The sequence below is a fragment of the Grampus griseus genome (genome assembly GCF_964374135.1).
Source record: "Grampus griseus genome assembly, chromosome: 10".
NCBI lineage: Eukaryota > Metazoa > Chordata > Mammalia > Artiodactyla > Delphinidae > Grampus > Grampus griseus.
The window spans coordinates 25,229,134-25,250,978 of record NC_139004.1 but is presented as its reverse complement, the minus strand read 5'-3'; the positions used below and the strand labels follow the sequence as shown (position 1 = coordinate 25,250,978).

The 21,845-nt window shown below is 41.2% G+C and overlaps 1 protein-coding gene across 2 annotated transcripts in view; it reads right to left on the bottom strand.

Moving 5' to 3' along the window:
• PKHD1 (PKHD1 ciliary IPT domain containing fibrocystin/polyductin) overlaps positions 1-21,845 on the bottom strand; it is a gene marked incomplete at both ends in the record, with an annotated part of 425,783 nt that overhangs the window by 241,172 nt on the left and 162,766 nt on the right. For both annotated transcript variants that reach the window (XM_082663569.1, XM_082663570.1), the window contains 4 exons: positions 515-640; positions 3,750-3,941; positions 6,194-6,351; positions 7,632-7,842. In XM_082663569.1, coding sequence (XP_082519695.1) covers positions 515-640; positions 3,750-3,941; positions 6,194-6,351; positions 7,632-7,842 — 687 coding nt within the window. The remainder of the gene's footprint in view (positions 1-514; positions 641-3,749; positions 3,942-6,193; positions 6,352-7,631; positions 7,843-21,845) is intronic.

The following is a 21,845-nucleotide window of genomic DNA, read 5'->3' as shown; positions in this document are numbered from 1 at the left end:
GAAACAGACTCAGAGACAGAGAACAGACTTGTGGTTGCCAAGGAAGGGGTGGAGGAAGGAAGGATTGGGAGTTTGGGATTAGCAGATGCAAACTATTATATAGGATGGATAAACAACAAGGTCCTACTGTATAGCACAGGGAATTATATTCAATATCCTGTGCGAAACCATAATGGAAAAGAATATGAATATATATATATATATACATATATATATAACTGAGTCATTGCTGTACAGAAGAAATTAACACAATGTTGTAAATCAACTATACCTTAATAAAATTTAAAAAAATAAAAATAAATAAAAAATAAAAATCAGTTTCCTATTGGTAAAGCTTAGTTAGCCAATAAGTAATTACTAAATTTAAAATTAGAATTTTTAACTACGGCCTATTTCTAATGACCAGAGGCTAAAGATTTTACAAATTGGAAATTTAAATTCGGGGATGATTCCTTTTATAAAATGATGTGTCCTCCACCAGAATGCCAAAATTAAACAAGCTTGTTTCACTTACCCACCAGTAGTGTGTGGCCTAAAATATCATAGAACACGTTACTGTCCACCTTCAGGCCCAAGGTCCTGGACATGCTGAGGCCTCTGCTGAAAGATCGCCACACAGTACAGCCCTGCACGTAGGAACCTGAACAGCAAAGAGGAAGGTAAAAATTAGATGGGAATCTCGAAGGCTTCTCACATTCTGTTAATCATCTCCAAAGCAAGCTAGAATATAAGTAAGAACATTCTCCCACACAATATATAAAACTCAAGAAATAAGGAGTTGGCAGCATAAATCAAATCAAGGTACCTGGCAGCACAGACCAAGGTACCTCAAAGATACCAAAGATAAGCAGGGTGGAATTCAAGGACCACGTGTAGTAAAGAAAATCACCTGACAAAGAGACAGTATGGCCAAACCACAGAGGAATACGTGGCCATCAAGATTTCCAACTGGCCATCATCTTTGGTATCTACTCTAATCACAATATGGTGGACAGCAGCTCAAAAGATGTTAAGGACGATGTGAAGAGCACTGCTTATGGACCAACACTGATCTCTGAAAACTGCCTCTGGCATGAGGAGAGGTAGTCATTATTTCCTGAGCTATGAAGTAATTTTTTAATTCAAGTATAGTTGATTTACAATGTTGCAGGTATATGGCAAAGTTATTGAATATAACCACCGTTGAATACGGTGGTTTGTGAAATTGAAGGGGAAATACCCTCTACCATATTAAGAGACACTGACATTTTAGGAAAACCATTACACTGGCTCCATGGCATATTTTATGATCCCCAAATCATACATCATGTATGTGGACTGAATCAATCAATGAATAAATATTTACTGAGTATCAACTATATATTTCAGGAATTGTGCCTGTGCCAGAGACATAAAGATGAATAAAACTAAGTAAATTCTGAACTTGTGTATCTTGAGTCTGATGGAGGAAACTCACATTAAAATAATAAAAATGTATTATTTGGATAGTAAAATTATAAATCCTCAAAAAGTTTTGTATTATTTCCAGGTAGTGAGAGAGATTGTATCAATACCAAATGTCTGAAGTATTGGAAAAATGACTTTGGATTATGTAATAATTTGACTTTTAAATTGGAACTCTCAAGAAAATTCTCAACTATGATGTCCCCTAGACACAGAGACTGTAGATTCCTCTCGACCTCAGCTCCCCCAGTACCAGATGCCCTTACATCAGTCACCAATGAGTTAACCCATTCATACCCACTCACGTAGGAAACACTGCCTGTTGCAGACTTTTCCCGACTCCCGACCTCCACCATAACGTCACTCCATCAGAATACGCCTGCCCATCTGAACAACCAGGAAGTACTAATGTGTTTACAGAGCTATCTATTGTGGGTGGAGGTCAGGGCTCGGTAAACTTTTAAAAGCAGCTTGCATGCAAAGATTCCAACACTCTCCAACTCCAGTAACAGGGGACAGCTGGCCATACAGGTCATGGGAGTCTGTAGGGCATGAACTAATAAAGGATTCTTTGGCAAGCATGCCAGAAGTCCCTAACCTCTGCGTTAATGGGTTTCCCCCTCCCAGGAAACACATTTGCATTTTAACAGAGACCTACAGGAGATAATGTATTAATTCAGTGGATTTCAAACTTTTGTTAAGCACCGACCCCTTTTTCAAATAAAACTTAACGTATATAAATAAATAAAAGTGCAGGTACTCTGAAGCAGAGGTTGAGGAGGCAGATTAAGTGAATTTTTGATGGGGGGGGTTGATTATGTTCATTGATAACTCATATGTGACTACTCCCCTCACTTCTACTGGAACTGGCCCACATCAAATATTCCTCAGCATCATAAGCACCATGAGACCAAAGAAACAGAGAGAAGGACACAAAGATACTGACAGTACTAATGAACTAGGGAAAGAGCCATGTGAGGAACCATCCTCCTATAGGGGCATAAAAAGAAATAAATAAGGTGGAAGAGATCTGGAAAATTAGGATAAATAGACATTCTTGGCATGCAGATGATTTGAAATAAGAAAAAAAAAATGCTACAACTGTCTAGCCAGGATCTTGCTTTCAATGACCTCAAGGATTACTTTGTCATTACCTGTTGAAATCCTAGCACCTCTCAAGGCCCACCTGAACCTCCAATATGCCCTGATGTGCTTTGCCAGGCGTCAACCCCCAGAGCACCACCCTACCAAGGAAGGCAAAGCGTGCATATGTGGGTGTTGAGGTGCTGAGGTCTGGGGAACATAACTGTGAAACGGCGTTGCTGTCCTCATCACTCAGCATCTGTGCCCAAGTTTCTCATCTCTGTATCTCAGATTCTGGCATTGGCATTTTGCCCTGGATGCTCCCACATCCCTCCAACTTTGATCTCAGAGCCTTTATCAGTACATCTGGTCATATTCTTCTTTTCTGATTCTGATCTTTTTTACCTACTTGTTCCCACCTGCCTTGGATGTCTCCTAATTCCTTCCTATCTCTTCAGGTCTGGCCAAGATCTGCACACTCTGCCCGCTCTATATCCCCTGGAAGAGTGCCTGGTTCTCAGCCATTCTCTCCCATTTTCCCAGCAGGAGATTCCTCTGCGTTAGGACATCCTCACGAAGTGCTTTCCGCTAGCCTTGAATGATGATTTACACTTTTCAATGTCAATCTGACTGCAGTCACAAAGCCAGTAAATCGTAGTGGCAGGATTCAGAACACGGAGTTGTGTGGTTCCCTCCGCATCTGTTGTACCTATAGTGACATTTCTCAAAGGGTACTCCTTGGACTACTTGTTCCAGCATCAGAAGGTTTGTTAAAAATTCAGATCTCGGGGGCTTCCCTGGTGGCGCAGTGGTTGAGAGTCCTCCTGCCGCCCTGGTCTGGGAAGATCCCGCATGCCGCGGAGTGGCTGGGCCCGTGAGCCATGGCCGCTGAGCCTGCGCATCTGGAGCCTGTGCTCCACAACGGGAGAGGCCACAGCGGTGAGACGCCCGCGTACCGCAAAAAAAAAAAAAAAAAATTCAGATCTCTAGGCCCACTTTATATCAGAATTTGTCTCAGCAGGGTCTCTAAGTGAGAATTTTAATAAGCTCCCCAAGTGACTTTTTAGGCATGTTAAAGTTTGAGAATCACAGATCTAGGGTATAGTTATCCATCTCTGATCCCCACCATGTCCCCACATACCACCTACCAGGACCCCCTGCATGGAGAGCCTAGAATATGGAAGAGGAAGGAAAAATGAGACGTTATGCCTGGGCCTCCTTACCTCTCAGAGCTCCCACCAGAGTCAGCGAGCTCACATGCTTACAGAAGGCTTGCCCCAAGTCCCGGAACTGCACTCCCTTCAACTGGACCCAGCTGGGCTCCTTTGGAAAAGACTGAATGATGACTCTGGCCCCCAGATCCCTGGATCCCAGCATCTTCTCACTCTTGAAATACAAACAGTTCTGCAAATCACCTGAAACACAGAACGAAGTCAAGGGGAGCAGAAGTATGTACAATATGCTTCGGGACAAATCTCCCAGTACGAAAAGAAAGGCACTGTTGGCACAAAGGGCAAACCATGATTGTTTATTTCGTTTAATAATCTTACTTCCCTTTTACTTTGATTCTCCCCTTTGGATTATTAATTAAAACATCCAATAACTAGGACATGATGTTGCCTTCACTCTATTATTTCCAGAAGGCCCCAAATCATTCTCCTTAATTACTGTCACAAAGAGGATGACTAGAACCCACAAACCCAACCTAAATAGATGCTTATTTCAATCCAAAGGATCCCCCGGAGGGAGTGTGCAATCAAATGACCCTCTTGTGGTGGATAATTGTAGGGAAGAGATGTGAGCGCTGAACATAACCACGGCTCTTTTTAGTCTTGAGATGTCCAGTGGGGCTTTCCCGATATTTTGCCGCTTTATGGTTTGGAGGCACAGTAATCACGCCACTGAAGAAATGGCAGAGGGCTCCAGAGGAGTGACTGAGCAGCCCCCAACACCAGGGCCTCCTTCCCAGCAGAGCCCCTAGTGAGAACAGCAAACAGCATGAACATAGCACCACACGCAACTACCAAAGTGTTGTGACCTCAGGGTCCAGACGCTTTGTGTTGACACATGGCATTTGGTGGTGTGGACTGACCTCAGGATGGAGAAATCATCTCCTGAATTAACTCTTTATTATCCAGGTTAATAAACCAAAGAAGAAATGTCACTAATACAAAATGATGGACCATTCAACAGTCATTTGCCACCACCCAAAGGATGAATATATGAGGTGAATAAAGAGGTGTTTTATATTTGTACACTTTGCCACAATTTTGATTATATATGACATTGATCCATAATGTTTTCCAGTGTCCAGGCCTCTTGTTATTGTATCTGGCTACCTTGTTCCCATACTTGAGCCCCACACAAAGAAGAGGTGAGTGACATATTATTTTTTTAATAAGGGTCTATGAATTTTGTTTTATTTTTAGAATTGCTTAGTAATGTTTAAAAGTTGTGGTGTAACTAGGGTTTTTTTCCATTAGGAGACAACAGATTTATACTGGTGTAAACCTAGAAGCATGGTCTCTCTTGCAGCATGATCAAATGCCATGATTTGTACGATATGATCTGAGAATACCTGTATGAGAATTACCGAGAGAGTTTGAATGGACTGCAGGTCCCAATTCAGCAGAATTGTTAAAGTTGGCAGTCACTGGATTCTAACCCACTGGATGCAAACATTTTTTTCAGAATGACACATGTATGAGCTAGATGACTAGAGGGGTGGAGAGTGGGATCCAGGTCCCTCTTACCCAACCACATCCCAACATTACACCCACAGGCGTCTATACATAGGCATGACTCGAATCTTTAACTCCAGCCTTGACATTTCTTCCAGGCTCCAGACACTACCAGTCATCTCTACTCACAGGCTGGCCTGGCATCTCAGCCCCGACATGTACAAAATTAAACTCATGATCTCCACCCTCCCACCCCCAAAACCTGTTCCTCTTCCCATCTCAATAAATAGCCCCCTCATCCATCCAGAGCTCATGCCTGGAAGTCATCCTTGACACCCACGCCATCCTGGACCAAAGTTGACAAATGATGTCTTCACGACATGTGAAAGCCTCATAATCCACAGCCTGGGAAACCAAAACATAACCTACTAAACTAACCATCCCTGAAATAGATGTTTAATAGGTACATCAGTGTGATTCAGTGCCTGTTATTCTTCTAGAAGATAAATTGACTTTTTCAACCACTTACTTAAAGTATGTGGTAATTTCAGAAAACAAACTCTAAAAGTGGGGGTGGTGGAGGGAGGGAAGAGCCTTACAGGTCTAACCCATAAGAATGTGCTGCCTGTATCCCTGACCCTGTCATTAATCAGTTTTCCTGAGAATTTTAGAAGAGGCCTGGAATCAGTGTCAAGACTTCATTATAACCTCTAACCTGGAAATTTAAATCAACTCTCCAGATTTCATTATTTAACAGGAATATTTTTCCCCAGAAAAAGAATTACTTTCTCAAGCAGATGCTTTTGTCTACCTCTCTCACAAGAGGGTTGAAGGCAGGAGGGGAAATGATGACTTATCAAGAGCACTGTGAAAACTACAGAATATTAGGAACATGCACTTGAAAGAAGTCAACCACACCACTTATCATCGGACAGTAAGAACGTTCTTTTTCACCCACTGGACTTCCCAACAAAATGCTTCTCTACCTTGTGAAGCGTTGGCCCTCTGGCATGAAGCAAGGAGCTGCACCCTCTCATCAGTGAGATTTCCCTGTATGGTAACACTCCTGCTGAGGAGAACCACCATGACCTTTAAAACATGGAGCTCTCCAGCCACCCAGTTCTCTGTGGAGTTGTGAGAATATCTGAAACAAAGAAAAAGAAAATGACACATCTGAAGGTATCACCCAAAATCTTTGTTGTTGCTGTTGTTGCATTATTTTTTTAAACATCTTTATAGGATTATAATTGCTTTACAATGGTGTGTTAGTTCCTGCTGTATAACAAAGTGAATCAGCTATATGTATACATATATCCCCATGTCCCCTCCCTTTTGCGTCTCCCTTCCACCCTCCCTATCCCACCCCTCTAGGTGGTCACAAAGCACCGAGCTGATCTCCCTGTGCTATGCGGCTGCTTCCCACTAGCTATCTATTTTACATTTGGTAGTGTATATATGTCAATGCTACTCCCTCACTTCGTCCCAGCTTCCCCTTCCCCTTCCCTGTGTCCTCAAGTCCATTCTCTACGTCTGCGTCTTTGTTCCTGTCCTACCCCTAGGTTCATCAGAACCTTTTTTTTTTAGATTCCATATATATGTGTTAGCATACAGTATTTGTTTTTCTCTTTCTGACTTACTTCGTTCTGCATGACAGACTCTAGGTCCATCCACCTCACTAAAAATAACTCAATTTCGTTTCTTTTTATGGCTGAGTAATATTCCATTGTATATATGTGCCACATCTTCTTTATCCATTCATCTGTTGATGGACACTTAGGTTGCTTCCATGTCCTGGCTATTGTAAATAGAGCTGCAATGAACATTGTAGTACATGACTCTTTTTGAATTATGGTTTTCTCAGGGTATATGCCCAGTAGTGGGATTTCTGGGTCATATGGTAGTTCTATTTTTAGTTTTTTAAGGAACCTCCATACTGTTCTCTGTAGTGGCTGTATCAATTTACATTCCCACCAACAGTGCAAGAGGATTCCCTTTTCTCCACACCCTCTCCAGCATTTATTGTTTGTAGAGTTTTTGATGATGGCCATTCTGACCGGTATCATTCCAAATCTTATTAGGAATAGTAAGCCACTAAATTAGCCTAATTCTCCATCTGGGGCTCTACTTCTTTAGAAAACTCAGATAAAGAAGAGTGAACTATCATCACAAGTATGTGAAAATTAGGAACTATGCTGACTATTGCACTGACCATCTACTGCAAGACGAAAGTTCTAGAGTCTTACCAGAGAAACTTATTTAAGAAGTCTTAATCTTCCAAATGTTTCATGCTTTGCAATCTTGTCAAAATGTCTACTATTATTTAATGTAAAAATGCATTATTGAAAGACAAAAAAATGTCAGACACCAACACAGTGAAGACCTCATCTTCTTCCATCTAAAAGGAGCCAAGGTGACATGCAGTACCTCAAGGGTGACCTCAGATGGAGGTCTGTATTCTGCACAGTCTCCACAATGACAGTCTCTTCCAAGGGCTTGGCACCTTCTGCACCCATCCCACTGATGACAATGACTTCATCCCCCGCGTGCCAGCCCACAGCATCTTCCAGAGCCAACACCGTGTCACCGGCATAGGCAGCTGCTCGAAGATGGGTGACCACTACTTCTGGGAGTGAACCTAAAGCAAATCCGAGGGAAACCTGCCTTTAGACATTTTTAAAACTTATTATGAACGTGATGTTATTCAGCCAAAAAAATCCTGTGAAAGAAGAATCTGGGAAAGCAAGTTCAGGCTCAATAGGCACCATGCCTTCACTTTTTTGGATATTGGGTTTTTTTGTCTGTCACACGGGGACAATAAAAGTAATCCAGGATAGAGAATGATACGGGGTGAAAAGCACAGGAATTGGAGTCAGACTAACTTTACAGCTGAATCACACTCTTGCCATAGTCTAACTATGTTTCTTTGGGTGATATACTTAAAGGTGGGTCTCAGTTTCCTCAGTTACAAAGCAGAAGCAGCAAAGCCTTCCCTCCTGGGGGTTTAGGACGATTCAATGAGAAAATATCTGTGAAACAACTAGCGTGGACCTTGCCACATAACAGACCCTCAATATATTTTAGTCTGCTCTCTTCCCTCCTTGCATCACACTGTTTTGAGGATGAAATTTGTCACCTCTTTCTTCCAAGTAGACTCTCCAGGATAGAAGTTCACCATGTATTTCTAAACTGAAGACTTCAACTCACTGTACAAATAGTAATAGTAGAGTTAAGTGTCAAAATTACCCTCAGAATGGTTGTCCTAAGTCTTAGGGTATTAAGTGATCCCCTTATACTGTAAGACAAGGTGTATCCAGGACAGGATGGCTCAGCAAAGCTGAACAAGGGGGAATGTGTGACTCTAGATACCTTGGTTTGTTTTAGGCTCCGGTGCAGCCGTCTGATCCTCCCCAAACCAGTACGCTGCTCCTTAACCAGTCTCGTAGTTTACTCTGGCCTTTTCCAGCAAGGGTCAAGGCAAAGATTTTTTTCCAGCCATTACCTGAAGCAATACCTCAGAAAACACAAGGCTTACGCCCAACTCCTCCTTTCCTCAGCACATTTCCTTCCTCCTTCGCAATAGATCATAATTTACCTCTAGCCCACAGCAACTTCCTGTCCTCCCTTGTTGCACTAAAGTAATAATACTTGAATCTCTAACTACAGAGGTGGGTAACAATAAATCATTTTCAAATTATTTTAAACTTCCCTCTTTATTTATTTGTCTATGTTGGGTGGCGGGGGCATTGTACCAGTAATGTTGTTCTAGGCTTAGGAAGGTCTCTGGGTTAATGATGTAATTTCCGAAGTTTACTTGGGCAATAATTTTATCTCAAAAAAAATTCCCAGAGTTCAAAATGTCTAATTATAGAGCAGGTGAAAATTAAGACATAAATCATCCCAAAAAGAAAATAATTTTATTTTTTTTCCTGGTTTGTATGTTTTAACCTTTGGGAACAATAAATGAAATAAAGTCTATTTTGATGTATATGCATATATATGTGAATTTCTATGATCTGTTCTTGAATGTCTGCACAGAAAAATCTCTAATATGCATAGAAAATGTTTGTCAAGGACAAAATTCTATTAAACGCTGTGATCAATGGTTCATCATACTCAGTCAATACTCAACAAACACCTGCTGTGCACCTATCAACAAGCAGCTACATGTGACAGAACCAAGAATAGGCACAACAAAGATATTTTTTAGCTAATCATTCTTATAAATAATAGTCAAGTCAGAATGAATGGAAAAAATCACAGAGGATCTTTGAAGTGAATTTTTAACTATTAACATAAACTTAAGACCTTTCAAATGTTGACAGAGCCTCTAGAAAGCAGTAAAATTATCTCATAATTTATTCGCTCTCATTGCAAAAACAACACACCTCTACATGTCTGACTAAAACATCAACCTGAGTGTCTGACGCGTGCCAGCCTCATATTTGCAGCTACATAGCAGATATGGATATTTGGATGAGTTACCATCATCTCAAACTGGAGAAGGTCAAAATAAATTTAATAATCACCTGAGCTAGACCCTCTGCAAACAGCTTTTATTCTTCTGACCATTATGCATTGTTCTTTTTTAATTACATCCCTTCTTTGTTCATTAACCTGCAGTATCTGCCTACAGTACTCAGTAACAAAGGCACAAATTCCCTTCTTGACTTTCAAGAGTCTCCTTAATCAGACTCCACTGTATGGTCTCTGACTCCTGAATAAACTCTCCATTCCAGGAAGCCTCTTTACTGTACTTCTTCTCATTTAACAGGATCATTCCTACCTCTACTCCTTTGCCTGTTCTATGCCTTCCACTGGGTGCCCAGTTTTCTTCCCCTCATCTGCTCTCCTAAAAACAGCTCAAGCCTCACCTCTTCTGTTGGGTGTCAGGGAGCACTTCAGCCCATGCTGATGTCCACTGCCTCCTATAGATGCCACAGTGATAAGGGGGGGGGGTTCTTATTGAGTAAAAGGTCAGTGTGCATCTGGAACTAGGCACGCCACATGTCTGGCTGGATTGTGGGCCATTTAACTGAGTTGCTTTGCATGGGAGAAGAAGTTCCACAAAGGAACAGATAGGAAAGGATGACAGAGATGGTACGGGGTCTGCCTCAGACATGGGCTCTCTCTCACGGACCCGTGACTGAACCTGAGGAAAGAACCTGCAGGAACTCTCCAGATGGATTTTGTACCTGCTGCTCCTCTGCCTGGGATTCCTTCATCAACTCACTCTGCCTCATTCTTCAGAATGATGTTCAACCGGGTCCTTCAGAGAAACCTCGGAGACCTCCAAACTACGTCAAACCCTGACTTATAATCTGTCATATCACTGTGTCCCTCTCCTTTCTAGCACTTAACACATGTGGTTTGACCTCTATTACTGTCATTCTCCATCTCCCCTATTAAACATGGCAGAAGTTATACCTATACTTGCCCACCATCATAGTACCAATGCATACCACAGTGTCTTGCATATAATAAGTGTTCAATAAATATGTACTGACGAAGGAAAATCATGACGGAAACATGGAGAAGCAAGCACCCCAAAGTTTTGGCACCCAGATGGTCAGGTGGACCCCAAGTGGCAACAGTGGTTGCCTTTGGTTCCATCATGGAGCACAACCCTCCCACACCTGAGGGTTGGACCACCTGGGCAGCAAGGAAAGTCTGCACCCTTGGCACACTGTGTTCAGTATTTTCATGGCAGGTACCCAAAACAAGGGCAGCAGGGCAGCCCCCAGCTGCCTTCCTGAAGGGAGCACAATGACCAAGAAAACCAAAATAAGAGGAAAATAGACTAACTGATGAAATTGTCATGAGAACACCTATAACAAGCAGGCAGGGATGTTGGTAAGGGCTGGAGGATCTGTGAGAGTTGGGGGAGGTGAGCAGGAATACTTTTGTTATCACTATTGACATATCCACAGGCTGAGAGTGTTCAGGGAGGCCTGAGGAGACTAGAGTGATGTAACCTATAGTCAGCACCATATATTTCATACTAAGTTATTCTGTAATTATTACAGTACCTATGTCTCTTGCCCCACCTTGAATGCAGGGCCACTGCCTCACGTCTCCTTTACAAATGTCACAATTTCTAACACAGCATTCAACTGGGTTCATGATTAGCATTCAACTCATAGGGATTTAAATTATTCTGACTATTGCCATACGGACAATCACTTACAAACCCTCATCAGATATATACCTAAATGAGCATATGATATACAGCATGTAAAAAGCTGAAAAACAACACAAACATTATTGAGAATTTAGAATAAATCCAACCTATGCTAAGTAGTGTTACTCTGAAGTAAGGACTGTTGGTTTTCTGGGTTTTGCTTTGTTTTGTTTTCCTTTTGACAGATTGTATAGATTAGGACGCTAAAATAGGCTAAAATAACGCTTCCAGGGCAAAATCACACAGTAGGAGATGTCAGCGCCAAGTTCTGAAACTGGCTCTTCTGAATCCAGAACCACAGAACTGGACACCTAATGGAATTCTAGCCTCTGGAAGCAACTGTATATTAACTGTGCCCAATTAGCTTTGATACTCAAAACATTATAGCCTTTACTTTATAAATACTATTTAAAAGCCATACAAGGTAGATCGACTGACTTCTCTGATGAAAACAGCATCGTACACATTTCAAATGTGAGTCATTTCACTTCACAGAACTCTTCAGAAACCCAGCTCAGGTGTCTCCCTTCCTTTCTGTACCACAAATCAAAAAAAAAAGACAGTTTAAAAAGCTCAGTAATTTACGCATATGCTTACAAGAAAAAAAGATTATGCTCTTGACTCGTAATTTAATACAATGTTTAACCTCTTTGGGCTTTCAACTTTGACCTGCCAACCAACAAACTACTCATTTACTCCCACTAATGATTTCTACTCATAATTGCACTTCCTACAAATTATTGTTCAAGCATTTCAGTGCCATTCATCCATAATTACACAGGCCCAGAGAATCATCTTGCCAAATGGTCATGGAGAGAAAGAAAATCATCTTTGTGGGTTAACACACTTTAAAATCACTAATTATCCTCTGTTTGTTTTGTAGGACTTCAATCGTTCAATTTATTCCAAGTGAATAACTGCCAAGACATTTCCAAATCAGTAAAGGGCAGGGGGAGGGGAAAAGGGGGGTGGGGGAGAGGGAGAGAGGGAGAGGAAGGAAGGCAGAGAGGGGAGGGAGGGAAAGAGGGAGGAAAGAATTATTTCATCAAAATCATGTTCACATCAGAACAGAAATATAAAGAAATTCACAAAAGAACTTGAACTATTTTTCTCAAATACATGTAAATCATTTCCCCTTATTTCTGTATGCAGCATCACCATTATCCATAGCAAAACAATGAATGCTATCTTTCCTTTCGTGTAGATGAACATCTGTCAAGCACCGGCAAGACAGACGTAAAGGGAACAGAGTCACTGTCCTCCAGGGTCCATGAACAGTACAGGAAATAAACAAAAAAATCACAAATGCACTCTGTTAAGTGTTAAGGCAGAGGGACACCCAAGGTCTGCCAGTGAAGAGACATGGAACACCTCACACAGAGGCAGGGGTTGTTTCTGGGCATGCTTCCCAGAAGACGTGACAACTGAGCTGGGTCTTGAAGGATAAGCCACGGTGGAGCAGAGGACAAAATGGGCAGAGCCCTCCAGGCAAAGGCAACACTGTGTACAATGGTGTTGGCCAACATGACACACTCAAATAACTGCCATAGAGGTGGCACGGCCAGAATGCAGGTGTATGGCAGGGATGGGGACCTGAGGAGGGTCAGTGGGAATGCACCTGGAAAGGTGAGAAGGCCCTGCCCTGGAAGGACCCCGCAGGCCCTCCCAAAGAGCTTAGAGTTTACTCCAAAAGTGGTTTGGAAACCACCAAAGAAATATTTCACATGACAACTAAGGAATCATACTGTTGTGAGACCAGCCGTATTTTAAGTTCGTAAGCTCACATATCAAACTGAGGGGAGAGAATCCTTAGAGAGAAACTGTATATCCTGCACACTGGGGAGAACGAGAAAAGTCTGAGTCATGTCCTGAGCTGGGTAGGAGCCAGCCAGGGGGGAAGGAGGGAGCTTGATGTGCTCCAGGGACTGAATGGAGATGGGGGTTTCTGGAGCAGATGAGTAAGAAGCCATGGTGTGGCTGGGACAAATCATGCCGGACCCTCTTGGCCTGCTTTAAAGGAACTGAACCTTACTCAGAATAGTTACTTGATCAAATTTACGGTTTTAAGCGTCACACTGGATGTGGCATGAAGAGTAGATTGCAAGAAAGTGCATAAAAGTTAAGAGGTGTATGTAGAAGCCTTCTGCAGTTTGTAGAAGGCTAATGTAGTAGATCAGACAAGAAGTTTTGGAGGTCTGAATAAGAGTAAGGCAGGGGATCTGGAGAGGAGTATGAAAATTTGAGGTACCTTTTGGGGAATCAAGAGGACTGGGTGATTGGCTCTAAAGGTAAGGGGAAAGAGGTTAATAATGCCTCACAGATCCAGAGCTGATGCAAGTCGGTAGACAACAGGGACATCTTGGGAAAAAGATAACAAATCCATTCAATAAATATTTATTGAGCACCTACTGTGTGCTATGTGCCATGTGCTGTTCTAGGTACTGGGAATACAGTAGTGAGAAAAACAGTCAAAAATCCCTGCCCTCATGTACTTTATATTCTAGTAGTATTCAGTTTTAGACATACTCGGTTTTAGATGACCATTTTAGACAGGTTACATGTTAGATACTAAAGAGAATATCCAAGTAAAAAGTTGAGTCTGAAGCTCAGAAGAGAGGTCTGAGACTCTATATATAAAGAAATATGTGCATAAAGGTTAACGCTGGGAATAAGTGGGGTTTCTTGAGAGAAAGTACATATTATAAATGAAGAATATTCAAGACCAAGCCCACAGGAACATCATCATTCAAAGATTGGGCAGCTGAAGAGGAATGTAAGGGGATCAGAAGAAGGAAGAAAACCAAAAAATTGAAGGTATGCATTTACCCATAATTACAGAAAATAATGCAGTGGAAGGAAAGTTTTAGCTCTCCATACACCTGCTTGAGGACCCATTCCTCCCCCATCTCCTTGCTCTTTTTCGTAATTTTTAAGCTCTGGGCATCTGCCCAGCATTTCTTGTACTTGAGCCCTGTTTCCCACTGTTCATTTCATCCATCTGCCAATAGAAGGTAGAGTAGCAGGATATGAGCTTTGAGAGGAAAGGGGTGGAGAGAAAACCCTGGCTTTCTACTGTTTCTCAGTTCCCCTCCCCCTGCCAGCAGCTGGCCCAGATTCTCTGATCATATACTACCCCTAACAACAGCAAAAGGTTATAAGTAACCAGAGGAATTAGGAAAGGGCTGACTACTGCTGATTACTCCACCTTGCATCTAAGCTGGCTCTCTCTGCTCCCAGAACCCACACTGTGCCAGGCCATCGTGTCACCTCTGGGCCACAGAAGCCACTCTCAGGGCAGAGGGACTTAGCACCCTCTGTCACTAGTACTCAACAGGAAAAGACTGATATAGTAGAGTCCAAATGGGATGACAGCCCAGAGAGATGTGCCCCTGACATCTCATGTTGAAAATGGACCTGCTTCCCCACACAATTATTCATATACACAGAGGTCAGCTGCTACACTCCCCTTAGCATTAGACAGAAAAGTAAAACACACTCTTGAGGGCTCACATAGGCCCTTAACCATAGGTTTATCAGCATTTCTTTTTTTTAACTGAAGTATAGTTGATTTACAATATTGTTTTAGTTTCAGGTGTGCAGCACAGTGATTCAGTTATACATATATATCTATTTCAGATTCTTTACCCTTATAGGTTATTACAAAATATTGAGTATAGTTCCCTATGCTATACAGTAGGTCCTTGTTGTTTATCTATTTTATATATAGTAGTGTGTATATGTTAATCCCAACCATCTTTAAACAAATGTATTCCAAGTTACAAACAACCAACTTAGAAGGGAATTCTTTGCACCCAAACCATTTGTGAATCGGAGGTGATCCAATTTACTTTACTTCAGAAGAGAAGACTGTGACATTAGCGTTAACACAAGACTATCTGGCAAACCAAAGAGATGGAATGGAGGCATTTTGCGTGCACCATTTCCCTCTGCCCTTGAGAATCACTCGCTGTGATTTCTCCCTTGGATGAAGACAAACGCTGGCGGGGGAATCCCGTATGAGATTGGCTGTGTGTGTGCACTGCGAGCCTCCCGCATCCTTACTGGCCAATCTCCAGCGGTCCTGATGGAGCCAGTCTCTAAATGTGCAGATCAGCTGGCTCCACACACAGCGGCTCAGCAAACATCTATGCCCTGCAGTGAAAGACCTGGGCACCGCATCTGCCCCCAGTGCACAAAGGGTTAGACCAAGGCTAACCAAGGTTATTTGGATGGTGCCGTGAGCCCTACTATAACTGAAGGCCTTTTCTAGAGGTATGAAAGAAAGGCTAACTTTTTATTTTGACCAGTCTGAGCTTTACTGTTGCTACTATGATTTACAAGTGACTGAGAAGAATCAAAGGATAAAGTTCAAAATACCAAGGAAATCGTACATTGTGAGATAAGTGGAAACATCTGGAATGCTGTTCCTAGCTCCTGTGTGAATTTCAGGCCAGTTCAACAAATGCCATTCTTAGGCCCTATAGAACTGTGCGGAAACTTCGTTAGTTAGAGGGGCAAGATAAAGACTTCTGACTTGGTCAGAGATAAAGACTTCTGTAGAGTATCTTTAACATCCACTTCTATTCATTGTCAAAAAAATATATAAAAACTCAGACATATTTCTGACCAGACAGACAACTGTTCTGAGAATCATTGCTATGGATTATGCTGTGGAGTGGAGGTGACAGTGAAGAAAGAGCTATTTTTTAATAACATAATTTCTTTTAGAAAGGCAATAAATGTATAATGTTTAAAATAAAAATAGAGACAAGCAAAAGAAGACAATAAAGGCATCCATGATCTTATTACAACAGGTTAATATATGTCTTTTCTGTCCTCCTTTTCCTGTATTCATATGTTGACAAGATTTCATATACATATAAACAAAAATGCTATAATTCTGTACATACCATTTTGTGAAATTTTCTTTACTTAATGGAGAAGGAACATTTTTCAATTGTATTATATACTATTTAATATCATTATAACATCATAGTATCCCACTTTAAAAATCTGTATTTTATATACTAATCCATTATTTCTTCATATTCAGCTTTTTCTCAATATTTTTCTTTCATAAACAGTGAAGATGTAAACATTCTTGAGCGTAATTTTTATGCATACTCATGATCATCTCACTAGTATAAATTCCTAAAAGTGACACTGCCATATCAAGGCATATGCCTAGGTTTAACCTGTTGATATTATTACCAAATTGCCTTACAGAAAGACTGCACATACTCTATACACATTAGCAGTATATGTGAACACCCATTCCTCAGACTTTCTACTACTCTTTTTAATATTGGTGAAGTTGATGGTTAAGGGAAAAAAAATCACTTTTGTTTTAATTTGCATTTCTGTAATTACTAATGACGCGAAGATAGGAGAAAACTCATTAGACTAAAAAAGAATCTCTCCCTCCTTGTGAGCACAGGATAACCCAAGCCCTCTCTACATGCAGTCATGTTGGTCATTTGCATTAATTATACTGATATGTCTATTCACACCCATCACCAGATTTTAAATTTGTTCTAAAAAGCTCTTTATTTATAAAAGACATTAATCTGTACCTGTATCAAATAAGAATTTAGTGTCTGATAAAGGTAACATTTAAAATTCCCAGGGAAATGTATTAGCTTCCTATTGCCGCTATAACAAATTACCACAAAATTAGTGTCTCAAAAAAACAATGCAAATGTACTGTCTCATGGTTCCAGATGTTAGAATTCTAACATTGGATTCACTGAGCTAAAATCAAGGTGTCGACAGGGCTGCATCCTTCTGGAGGCTCTGAGAAGAAAATGTTTCCTCGTCTTTTTCAGCTTCTAGTGGCCACCTGTATCCCTTGGCTTGAAGCTTGTGGCTTGTGGCCCCTCCTTCATCTTCAAACACATCACTCCTCTCTCTGCTTCCACCATTGCATCTCCTTCTCCTCTGACTCCTCCTGTGTCCCTCTGATGAGGACCAATGTGATTACATCGGGCCCATCTGAAATCTTTAATTTAATCACACCTGCAAAGTGTCTTTTGCCAAACCTTCATGGGTTCCAGGAATTGGGGTGTGAACACATTTGGAGGCCATTTTTCAGCATACCATAATTGCACTGTTGCATCAATAGTGTTGAGAAAATTGACCAACCATTTGGGAAAAAAAATTAAATAACTAACTTATACACTATATCAAAATAAATTCTAGATGGACTAAAGAAGGGGTTGGCAAACATTTTCTATAAAGGGCCAAACAATGAACAGATTTTGGTCTGCAGGCCAGGTTGTCTCTGTTGCAACTCAGCTCTGCCATGGCAGCATGAAGCAGCCATAGATGATACCTAATCACGTGGGCATGGCTGTGCTTCAGTAAAATTTTGTTTGCAAAAATAGGCAATGGGCCAGATTTGTCCCATGGGCCATCGTTTGCTGACCCTATATTAAAGACACTAATGTGAAAAAACAAAACAAAACAATAACAGTACCAGGAAACAATAGATAAATTTTTATATAGTCTTTGTACAGGTGAGAATTTTCTAAACATGAAATCAAAGGAAGAAACCATAAAAGAAGATATTTGTAGATGTGCCATTATAGAAATCAGAAAATGCCATAAAAAATACTGAACATAAGGAACAAACTGGGGAAGAAGCAGGTTCTTTGTACCCCTATCAAGAATACTACAAAGGGAGCCAAAAGGAACAAAGCCCTACTTAGAATCCCAAAATAACCTGAAAGAATTAAAATTAGGAAGAATGCTCCAGAAACCTGAAAGGAGTATCTTCTGTTTATCTTTCTGCCACAGGTAAACACCAGCTATGTGTATGCAAAATAACAGAAAGCCCATGTGCATCATAAGCCTATGAAGAGGATGGAGTGAATACTAGTTAACTCCCCTTCCAGGCTCCAGTTTCATCATCTCTGAGATGAAAGTAACAATCCCAGTCGTTCCTACTTCACAGAGTTGTGAAAATTAAATGAGAGGAAAGAATGGGAAGCAGCTTTGAAAATTATAAAGTGCCAGGATCTTGGTAAAACTCCAATTTTCACAAATACTGAATATAATGCCCAATCCAGTGATACTCCTTCTTCAGGACCAGGCTGAAAGCAATACCATTAATAATATTGCTTTGATGATACATGTGGAAGAATTCTCTTTGAAGGAAAAATCACATGCTCCTGCCTTTGGAGCATTCCATTTACTTAACAAAGCTGAATTTCTTTTGGTACTCAAAAATGTAAAAATTGTAAAATCTAGACTACATTAACCATTTAATAAGCTAAAAGAAGGTTACTAAGGGCTTCCCTGGTGGCGCAGTGGTTAAGAGTCCGCCTGCCGATGCAGGGGACACGGGTTCGTGCCCCGGTCTGGGAAGATCCCACGTGCCGCGGAGCGGCTGGGCCTGTGAGCCATGGCCGCTGAGCCTGCGCGTCCGGAGCCTGTGTTCAGCAACAAGAGAGGCCACAACCGTGAGAGGCCCGCATACCACAAAAAAAAAAAAAAGAAGGTTACTAAGACTGAAAAGCACCGCAGTGAGGGAGGAGTGAGGGTTGGAGAACACAGCAGGCGATGCAGGCAGAAACCTACATTAGAGAGGGTGCTATAACCATGTTAGAAATTTTGGACTTTCCCAGGGACAACAGGAAGCCACTAAAGGTTTTGAGCAGAAGCGTGATGTGAACAGATCTGTGAAAAGATCACCCTGGCTCCAGGGTAAACAATGAATTGGAGAGGGAAGAAAATAGCAACTAAAAGATAAACTACAAAGCTTAAACAATAGTCCAGGCACAAGTTCATGGCATCATGAACTAAGGTAATAGTCATGAAAGTGGAGAGAAGTAAATGAGTTACCCAAGAATTAAAATCAAGACCTAGTGATGGACACAATACGGGGAATGATAGAGATGGGGGTATCAAGAATGACAACCATGTTTCCAGATGACAGATTACTGAAAAGCAATAAACACCATCCCAGCCTTCTTAGAATAGCGAGGCAGCTTCATCAAATCAAAACTGTAGGCATATAATTAATAATAATAATAATAATACTCACTGAGTAACTACTCAATGCCTGTCCTTGTGCTAAGTGCTTTACATGTTTTGTTTCATTTAAACCACCTAACAGCACCATGAGAAATGTTTTAGAATCATCTCTCCAACTTGTATATGGAAACTGAAACACTGAAGAGTTGACTTTTTCAAAGACCACCCGACAGTTAGTGGTAGAGATGGCGTTTGGAGCCAAGCAGCCTACTTCCAGAGTCCTCGCACCTAACGCTCATCCAGAGGAAGATGAGTGAGTGCTCTGTGACTGAGCAAGGCCAAGTTCATCTGGAGAAGATGCAGAATGTCAGCCAAGATCCTCATGACCTAGAAGGAGAAAGTAAACTACAGAAACCTTCAAAGGAAGACATGGATCTCCCTTGGAAAGCTTTGTGTCAAGACAAGAGGCTTGCTACCTTCCTGGATTATGTGTCTAAGATGTGATACAGGGTCAGTTATAGAAAATGGGATCCACTTTAGTAAAGGTGATGCGTCAACTTGACTGGGCTTTGGGGTACCCAGAGAATTAGCCAAACATTATTCTAGCATGTCTGGAAGGTGTGTCTGGATGAGATTAACATGTGAATCCATAGACTTCAGTAAAGCAGACTGTCCTCTCTGAGGTGGGTGGGCTTCATCCAGTAATCCATTCAAGACCTGAATAGTACAAAAAGCCTGAGTGAGCTGGAACTCCTGCCTCATTGCTGAGTTGAGACACTGGTCTCTTCCAGGCTTCAGATTTGGACTGAAACTCTGGCTCTTTGGTTTCAAGCCTGCTGGCTTTTGAAATGCAACTAACACCATGGACTCCACTGGTTCTCAGGCCTTTGGACTCAGACTACAGCTACATACACATCAGCTCTCCTAGGTCTCAGCCTCTATAATCACATGAGCCATTTCCTTATAAGAAGTTTCTTCATATGTATATATATCTATATGAATGTATATATAAATAGGTGAATTAGTGAATGAATAAGTCACTAGTCACTGTAGGCAGGGTGCTCTGGATAAACAGAACCAATGTGATATCTATATATCTGTATCTACATCTATCTATATACCTATCTATCTGTACGTATATATATGATATCACATTGGGTCTATTTATTTGGAGAACCCTGACTAATACAGAGACTTGTTCACTCATGACTAACACCGCCAAAAGGAAGTACAGAAAAACCTTTGGAACCATAAGGGCTTAGATAGGAAATTTAAGCCCTTATGTACTATTTTCATTACTTCATTCTATCAACGGTTAGAATTTTAGAAGGAAGTAGTTCACGGTTTTAAAACAAATCCATCTTTCTAATTTGAGAAATACCTTCCTAATTTATCTTTCATATGGTCCAAAGACTCTACTATACTACCAATATTTATAACATGCCAATGACTCTGCTTTTAAGTCCCAGGGGATGGAAAATTCACTAGGCCAAACAAAGGGGAGGTCTCTATTTTTACTCTCCTCCCATTACAAGGATAGGGAAAAGGGTCCAGGAGGCAGCTCCCTGGTTTCTGCCTCCTATTCAAGAAAGGCCTGGAATAGGTGGGCAAGACCAGCTCTCCCCTGAGCACTGGGGCAAGTGTGTTCTCCTCTCTTCTTGGACTGACTGGCTATGCTGGACTTGTCTTCCATCAAGGGCAAAGTCCCCAGTGTCTTGTGTGGCCTTAGGGATAAGGAAGGAATGCAAGCTGTTGTCCATCCCCTTCATAGCTTAGTCAAGAATTAGTCACATGATACAGAATTGCTCACGAGAGGTTCTCTTTGGCTTGGGCCAAACCATAATATGCAATAGTGATGCCTTAGCTGGCCATTCCCTGGGATGTACTGATACATATTTACACAAGAGTGGCCAGTCCAGATCAAGATCCATGTGGTCCTGAATCCCCTAACTAAAAACTATCTTACAAAGCAACCTCATACTTTCAATAACACTTTCTAAATATAATTGAATCTAGAAAATATCACAATATTGTTAAGACATTTTTTAATTCTAAATTTTCTATTAATTGTGTTTCTATCAATAGTGAATTTGGTTTTGCTTAGTGAAGTAATTGATTGGAATTTTTCTTATTTTCCTAGCCAAACTAAACAGGTTTGAAATATCCAGTAAAATTTTATTAATTTTCTCCAAATTAGTAAAAGTCAGATTGTCAAATATTTTAAAAGTAGACAAGCTATTGTTTTTACTTGCTCATTCTCTTATTCTGGTTAGATAACACACCTCTAATTTTAAGGAATCATCCTCTCTCAGTCTCAGACCATGTAGTTCTGGGGGGGTCTATCATACACTTGCTCCATCCCAGCCAGTAAGAGCACCACTTCCCCAGCCACGGTAGCAGCTTCAGTGATGGGCTTATGACCCAAACAGGGTCAAAGTTAATCCTGAGTCTTCTGCTTAAGCTTTTCATTCAGTTATTCACACAAC